At 54.3% G+C, this 7,654-nt stretch overlaps 4 protein-coding genes across 4 annotated transcripts; all 4 read left to right on the top strand.

Moving 5' to 3' along the window:
- The first annotated feature begins 125 nt into the window (after positions 1-125).
- Positions 126-3,107, top strand: BO86DRAFT_390870 (Zn(II)2Cys6 transcription factor). Its single transcript, XM_025672484.1, has 6 exons — positions 126-411; positions 468-1,028; positions 1,086-1,237; positions 1,295-1,453; positions 1,546-1,887; positions 2,000-3,107. Exons 1-6 carry the CDS (start codon positions 346-348, stop codon positions 2,622-2,624), a joined length of 1,905 nt encoding a protein of 634 aa, XP_025525530.1. The 5' UTR covers positions 126-345; the 3' UTR covers positions 2,625-3,107.
- A 136-nt stretch (positions 3,108-3,243) lies between these two features.
- BO86DRAFT_390872 (uncharacterized protein) lies at positions 3,244-3,892 on the top strand. Its single transcript, XM_025672485.1, has one exon. The coding sequence runs from the start codon at positions 3,312-3,314 to the stop codon at positions 3,489-3,491; it is 180 nt and encodes a 59-aa protein (XP_025525531.1). The 5' UTR covers positions 3,244-3,311; the 3' UTR covers positions 3,492-3,892.
- Positions 3,893-4,148: 256 nt separating this feature from the next.
- On the top strand, positions 4,149-4,582 carry BO86DRAFT_457684 (uncharacterized protein; the record flags this gene model as incomplete). The annotated part of the gene is made up of 2 exons (XM_025677236.1): positions 4,149-4,503; positions 4,542-4,582. The coding sequence occupies 2 exons, from the start codon at positions 4,149-4,151 to the stop codon at positions 4,580-4,582; spliced, it is 396 nt and encodes a 131-aa protein (XP_025525532.1).
- A 1,152-nt stretch (positions 4,583-5,734) lies between these two features.
- Positions 5,735-7,144, top strand: BO86DRAFT_457685 (uncharacterized protein; the record flags this gene model as incomplete). Its single annotated transcript, XM_025677237.1, has 3 exons — positions 5,735-6,370; positions 6,426-6,592; positions 6,697-7,144. Exons 1-3 carry the CDS (start codon positions 6,179-6,181, stop codon positions 7,142-7,144), a joined length of 807 nt encoding a protein of 268 aa, XP_025525533.1. The 5' UTR covers positions 5,735-6,178.
- Between the last annotated feature and the right edge of the window lie 510 nt (positions 7,145-7,654).

Genomic DNA, 7,654 nt, shown 5'->3' on the forward strand with positions numbered 1-7,654 from the left:
TTCCTGATAGATACGAGTCCGTACTGTACCATAACTTACGGGGAAAACTACGGTCGATCCCGGCGGGGCTCGGAATAAATATCCTGCTCTCAAGCATGCAAAATGACTTGTTCTTCCCTCGCCCCCCTCACCCTAAGTGGCCCTGAACTCAACCAACTCCTTCCCTTTGTCCCCTTGCTTGGCTTGGAGGAGGTATGAAAATGGGCCACCGTCCTCATCTATCCATCCTCAACTTCCTTCCCTCCCAGTTCACCTTTCGCCGTCTTCTTTCCCTCTATGCAGCCCCTTGCCCCCGCCCCGTCGGCGCAGGAGGGCGGGCGAGGGTATCGGACGCCACCCACCAACATGTCGCTGCCCCCACAGCGAAAAGCCTCCATGGCATGTAGTGAGTGTAAACGGCTCAAATCCAAGGTAGTCACCACCTGTTCACCACCTCTCTGGCCTGCACGACTGAATCCCCGCCACAGTGCCGCGTGCGCGACGGGGCCACCACCTGCGACCGGTGTACCAAGCAGAAGCTGCAATGTATCTTCGACCTGGACGACGATGGCCGCCGCCGATTGGCCCACAAGCGCAAGATCGAGAAACTCGAGGAGGAGCGCGATCTTCTCCTGCAGGTGGTCCACTCGCTGCGCGACAGCTCCGACGCCAAAGCCGCCCAGCTGCTGAACCTGGTGCGCAGCAAAGCCCCGCTGGGCGAGCTCAAGCTCTACATGGACCAGCATCTGTCCGAAGAAGACCGATATGAACTCCTGTATGCGGCCAATAAGAAAGTCTCCCTCCACCGCGCCATGGACATCAACCGCTTGGTCGACATCCCCGTGTACCGGGTCCCCGCCGCGCCCTGGACATCCGTCACCACATCCGACGATCTGGTATCGCATCTCGTCTCCCTCTGGTTCACCTGGAGTCACCCCTTCTACAACTGGGTGGATCGCGACCTTTTCCTTCGCGATGCGCGATTAGGCAAACTGCACTCGCCATTTTGCTCGCCGTTCCTGTTCAACTGCATTCTTGCAGAAGCCTGTGTAAGATTACTGCTCGGCTGAGTTGCAGACCAGCCACTAACCCCCATGCGATCACAGTTCCATTCCGACTATCCGGAAGCTTACGCGGATCCTGATGATCCCAATTCGAAGGGGGCGCATTTCTATGAGGAGGCCCGACGACACTACGAGAAGGTAGAAGGGCAGCTGGACCTACCTACCCTCCAGGGTTCTGGGGTGATGTATGTGTGGTAAGTCAGGTTACGATGACTGCAACCGGGTCCCCCGTGCTGACGAAGCGTCTCTAGTATGGCAGCCATGGGGAAGGACCGAGTCGGATGGTGGTATCTGAGCCAAATCAACGACATGGCGCAGGAGTACACGAAACGACATCGACCACCGTCCACGGAGACCCGGGAGAGCCGTGCGGCGAACAATACTATTTGGGGGCTCTATTGCCTCACAGCGTGCGTACTTGTGTGCTTCGCACCACTATCTTCATCTTCTGCTTCTATTGTTATTAGCGTTGGCGCGTCGCAACTTGGCTCACAGCTCCTAGGACTGCATCGATCGCATACATGAAATACCTAGTCATCAAGCAGCCAGGGAGGCCACTGCTTCCATGCGATCACGCCGACGATGATACCTGGTCACCCTACCCACAGCCGCAAGCTGGCCCACTGCAGTCGCATATCCCGTGTGTCTTCAACAGCTGGTGTGAGCTGAGCAAAATCAACGTAGACACCAACAAATCGATATTCGGGACCGGATCAAAACTGCCGCGACGCGAACTGCACCGGACTTTGAAAGAGGTCCAACCAAGGCTGGATGATTGGCGAGCGCAACTGCCACAATGCCTGACCCTCGAGAACAGCTCTGTGCCACAGGCGTTTAGCTTACAGTAAGTCTTGCGACCTTTGTTCTGTTTCCTCCCCGCGCTCTTCCCTATTCTGTCTTCCCTACTTTCTCGATGACAAGCGCAGTCATGGAGAGCGGACTAACGCAGCATGCAGCTTCTTCTACTACACCCTCATAATCATGCTCTGGGGCCTCCTCAAGGGGGAAGCCAATGCCGATGATGCCGACGAAGAAGACGACGAGAGCGACCGCGCCGCCACCGCCGCCACCGCGCGGAAGCTCTGCGTGGACGCGGCGCTCGCCATCGTGCGGCTCCTGCGTATCCACCGCACGCGCTGGGGGATCGACTACATCCACCCGACCACCATCCACTGGGTGAGCATGGCTCTGTTCACTCTGCTGGAGGTGCTGGACCACGCGGACCCGGAGTACAAGACCTCGTTCACCGAGCTCTGCGTCTTCGCGCGCGCCCTCTCCCGCAAGTGGACCCTGATGAAGGGGATCCTTCGCATGATCCAGGTCTTGGCGCAGAAGAACAGCGTCGTGCTGCCGCCGGAGACCGACGCCCTCTTCACCGAGTTGGAGCAGGCGATGTGGGAGAGCACGGACCGCGGGCGATTCAAGAGTCTGTATCCGAATCCGAACTCGATGTCCAAAACGGGCGGGGACCGGTCGGAGCTGGATGATGCGGACTTGGATACTTTTTTAGAAAAGTGGGATACCCTCCACGTAGATGAGGATGGCGAGAGGGAAGAGTCGGCTGATAGTGAGCAGGTCTAGTGGCACGGGGGAGGGTATCCCCATATCCAAGGGCCGGTCCACCCACGCAAAATCGCCTTGAATGGAATCGCATTTGAGTGAGGCAACCGAGTGATTGGTGAAGCAGATCAGGAGTGGACAAAGTTACTAGGGTGGCTCGTCTGTGTCGATACACGGGACACAGAACCACCCATTTTATCAAGCTTTAGTGAGATGTTCATATGAAAGCCCATGGGATCATAATCTCATCATTTCGAGAGGGCCCGGAAAGACGAGACACAGCGAAGCCTTGGATCTGATCCCATGTGTGTAGAGTGCTGGCATACAGCCGGACTTGCTTCAAACGCCTATTGAACCCAGTGGTTGGTTATAGGGTTATTGAACTTGTACCATCATGAGATAATGTTCACATGCTCACCAGATCCAGGAATGACTTTCTTATCACACCCATGGGACTTAATCTGTACACTATGACAGTTCATACGGTCCGTTGCACTAGGTGACATCTATGTGACGACGCAGATCCAGGATTGTGCTCTCTTATAGTATTATCATAGATCGCCCCTCATCTTGAAATCCCTACAATATCCAACTTCGCTGATTCCTGAGTACCAAGCTTCTATCGAAACAACAGCATCATGTCGCCCTACACCTGCACACAAGACGGAGAGGTATGCTGGGACGCAGCAGACTTAATCGAGCATTTCCATGACCGACACACGCACTGCATTCGGCGGCCTTCTTCAGGGGTTGCATGGGGTTATGGCTCCGATAGCCATGGGCATGTCTGGTATTGCTTTGAATGCGACCGGGGTATCAAAGACCACCGCAGTTTTGACTCCGATCGTGCGATGCTGGATCACTTGCGGGATTGCCATGGAGACTTGATGGATTTAGTTCTGGAGATCTAGCACATGCTGCGTACAAGGTGAACGCGATGTGTAAGTGCTGTTATGTGTCCGTGTCTGCCCATCTCTCGGACTGGGGATTGACATCACGCATCGTGTTCGATTGAGAACGTCTAATATCACTTATCACGGTCGAACTCCTTGGACAATGGCAGGACTCACGGGCCCCCCAGGCTTCGCTAACTGTCGGGTTCCATGCGAAGTTATTTTCCAACAGGGTCTACGAGCGCATCGGTCTTCATCATATTATACCCATTTCTTCGGTTCTGCTGCTGGAACCACAAATTGCACAGGCAAGCGGAAGCGTTGTATATATACTCGCACACACGTGCGTATCAGGATATTGAACTTGCAACCCCGTGGCCGCGCCTTACTACCATCTCTTAGCCTAGAAAATAAGCCCCATACACGCACGGCCGACGGTAGATGTCGCTCCAACTCATCGGGGTATCTTTGTGTCCTGGAGCTAGACAATCACATCAAGATCGATTGCTGAAATGTAGGTTGAGCGGATGGAGATGGTGCATACCCAATGCTGGGCTCAGCGAGGCCTAGCATTACGACGTGGTCTTCGCACAGGCTATGTCTTCCGTCCTACCCCGAGGCGGGGGGAAGTCACGGTGGGACCGCGTAAATCATGATGTGCTGGAGCAGCTGTGCCCTCGCCTGCCTGCAATTCTTGGGCATCGTTCAAGCGGTACACCGTGAGTCTCCCAAGCTCTGGAAAAAGGCCATGCTGTTCTCCAAACACAACATATCAGTGAGCGCCACTAGCGTGAACAGCCCCAGAGGAAAAGTAGAATTCCTGCCGATCACCATCCAGGGCTACGGCAGCCTCCAGGCCCCACTCCAACACCACCGTGCCGGTCTTCTACACAACCTTCGCCAGCCTCTGTACGGGCACCAAGACCACGACTGCCTCGGCGATGACTACTTCGTCGGCCACACTTACCCAGCGCAATACAAGTCTGGAAATTATAATACTCTCCGCGGTAATATAGTATACTCTTGTATAATATACATCCACCAGTCTTATCAGCTGCCCGGTTGCGCTGCAGACTACTACCTTAGTTAACATTAAGTTAACCCCAGTTATAATTATAGCATCCGGAGCAGCTGCTACATCTCCAATAGAAATATTTATCTTGTTGTCGAATACCAGCGCCTTTGGATTGGGAGCGCACACCCTGCTCGCAACACCGGCAGCCCAGTATTTTATATTTCTTTATTAAAAATAGCTATTTCAACTAGTAGTTCTGCAACTGGAAGTAATAGCACGTCCACCCACAAGTATTACAGTAATCACAATAAACTGATTAAGCTGAGTGTGGGACTGGGGGTTTTGGCAGTTGTGGCGTTGAGTATTGCCCTATGATATGTCCAACCTCAGTAAAGTCTATACTAATTAATTCAGGTGGTTGCTGCGCAAATACGTGCGATACGCAATCGTTCTGCAAACTGAGATAATGCTAGATTCCCCGGGGCCAGGAAAGGGACCAAGAGAGCCAGAGACTACAAAGGTGGTTGGATGAGAGGATGCATCCGTGGATATGAATGTTGTTGCATGTCTAATGAAGAATCATGACCACCAAGCAGATGGCCGTATGTTTGACTTTTCGCTGCACGTGTCTGTGATGACAGCTGTGTTTATCTACCAATTCTGAATCGACGCTATATGAAGCCCGGATTGTCGCACTTCCCGAGTCGCATCAGAACTGCGAGTAGTTGAATTCGAATGCGGTGTGCAAGGAAGTCTGGCCCTGAAAATGAAAAGTATTTCAAAGAAAAAGAAGAAAAAAAAAACAATTAGGTCCAGGAGATTAGGGAAGAATGGAAGCAAGAAAAGTCCCTTGATTCCGCCCCGCCTGAAGCATAGTGGGGCGGATTTTTCCTACACCGTCATCTGCACTGGAGGCATAACTCTTGTGAGACCACGAGGTACACCTGAACAAGCCCGATGGCATTCTTGACCAATAGCAGCCAGCACTTGTTTGTCTAGGGACAGAAAACACCACCCTTCCACAATATGGCACACCATTCACCTGTAGAAATTGCCCAATAGCGGGAATTGCGGGCTAGTCCGCCGCGATCGGAGGAGCTAGTCCGGATAGGGAAGTTGGGCACTGCGTCGGAATGATAATGTGGTGCAGCCTGAGGCAGCGATGGCGACTTCCTTGTCCGCTGCCAATTCGGCTCCCGCGTGGGTCGTTACCTGTTGACTTTCGTCGATATCTTGGTTGACTTGCAGGCATTTATGTGACTGTAAGATCCTGGGTCACGGACGATAGTGCAGTTCAATCTTTTGCCCTAACTCTGTGACCCTGACGGTGTGCTGCTGCCCGCAATTCCAAATAACGTTGCCACCAACGCCCACTATTATAATACGGATGAACCCATCTTGCTCCCTTTGTCAGACTGACAAAGAAGAATACAAGTCCATGACTAAGGTCGTCCCATGGCGTTAGGTCGCAAACCTCGTATAGCGTGTCAGCTTACAACTGGGGCTGGATGGCAGCCGACTAGCCCGGTTGGGCGCCGCTAGCCTCGCGCATCAACCCTTATAAGCGGCCATGGCATCCTGCCAGCATCCTGCCAGCATCCTGCCAGCATCAGCATCCCCGTCAACGTGCAAGGTTGCGCTCCATCGTGTCAGTCGCATTCCGCTAAATGGCAATCCTCCGTCCCACAGGCAAGGAGCCCCGGCTCCCTGCCCCTCTCGGGGGCCCCCACAAGATGTTCGACGGCTCCTTCGTCATCGAGTTCCTGCAGGTACCCGCCGACTTGGACGCTACCGTCTTGATGCGGGCGACCTATTTTGGCGCACATGCTTTGACGAAGCTGGGGAAGCAGCATCCTCAGGTGGGTGGCCCTATTGTGCATTCATTCATGCACGTAGATACTAATTCCCAGCTAGGCACCTCCACTACACATCCACTTCTACCAAGCCGAGTCGTTCATCGTGGAATCCGGAGCGGCAGGCACTACCACCACATACGACGTCATCGACACCATCCACACGACCGAGGGAGCATACCCTCAGACTCTCTCTCGCGGTGGTCGTGCACCACTGCTACCTGCTCGGTCAGCAGACGGAGTAACAGTGATCCCTCCATACCTCCCGCATAACTTCTGGCCGTGGGTTACCTTCAAGCCTCCTTCACACAACCCGACTAATCCAAGGGCAGAGTATCACCCGATGACCCCTTCTGGTCCACCACCGAAGGCCAAGCATACGCAAACACTCTCCCTGCAGGCCGACACACCGACACCACCCTCCTGATCTGGGGCCATCCGAAGACGCACACCGGCCCGCCGACGGGCACCTTCGCCCGCGACTTCCCCCCGGACATGGACGCCGCCTTCTTCCTGGGGATGCTGTCCCTCGTCGACGCGGTGCACGGGCAGCGGCTCGCGATGAGCCCCGGGCTGGGGGCCACGCTCATGGCGACGCAGACCGCCAGTGGGGCTGCCATGATCGTCGCGCCCAAGGCGTGGTGGCTGGGCCCGCTGCGCTGGGCGATTCCCTGGTACATGCAGGTGCTGATGGAGTGGACGCGGAAGGTGTTTGACCGGCGGAGTGTGGTGCAGCTGGTGGAGGATGCTATTGCGAGGGAAGTGGTTAGGAAGCAGTAATTTGTACATTTTGGATATGTTAGAGTAGGTAGTTAATACTGTATTCGCATTGATTGAGACATGCATGCAATTCTACGCAGTAGGGCCCCAGGCCGCGCCGGGGACGTGTTGGCAACACTACTACGTACCTACTAACAGGGACTATCGATATTGCTCTTCTTGGCAGAGAGGCACAGGGCGCAGAATTTATCAACGAGCCGCACTAGTGGCTTGGTGGGCAGTCCAAGCACCTGCATCTGCGGTATCCACGTTGCCCACGGGCCTGCAGATACGAGATAACGGTTTTGTGCCGTGCTTGTAGAGCGCACCACCAAATGATATGGGGACATGGAGACACCAATTGATAAGACCACCGTCAAGAATAGAAAAACCGAAGCCAGCTCAGAGTCTTCGTGCCAAAGCTCTATTAGAAATCAGGAGATACATTGACCAAGATGTACTGTAAGTGTCCGTGAAGTAATGCCTGAGGCATCAACCCCGGCCAGCGTGGAGCATCGAACAAACCCATAG

This window comes from Aspergillus japonicus, assembly GCF_003184785.1.
Source record: "Aspergillus japonicus CBS 114.51 unplaced genomic scaffold BO86scaffold_43, whole genome shotgun sequence".
In the NCBI taxonomy this organism is placed as follows: domain Eukaryota; kingdom Fungi; phylum Ascomycota; class Eurotiomycetes; order Eurotiales; family Aspergillaceae; genus Aspergillus; species Aspergillus japonicus.

Coding starts and splice junctions, on each gene's coding strand:
- BO86DRAFT_390872 (XM_025672485.1), top strand. CDS start 3,312: ATGACCGACACACGCACTGCATTCGGCGGCCTTCTTCAGGGGTTGCAT.
- BO86DRAFT_390870 (XM_025672484.1), top strand. CDS start 346: ATGTCGCTGCCCCCACAGCGAAAAGCCTCCATGGCATGTAGTGAGTGT. Junction 1,029..1,085: donor GCATTCTTGCAGAAGCCTGT/GTAAGATTACTG, acceptor ATGCGATCACAG/TTCCATTCCGACTATCCGGA. Junction 1,238..1,294: donor TCTGGGGTGATGTATGTGTG/GTAAGTCAGGTT, acceptor AAGCGTCTCTAG/TATGGCAGCCATGGGGAAGG.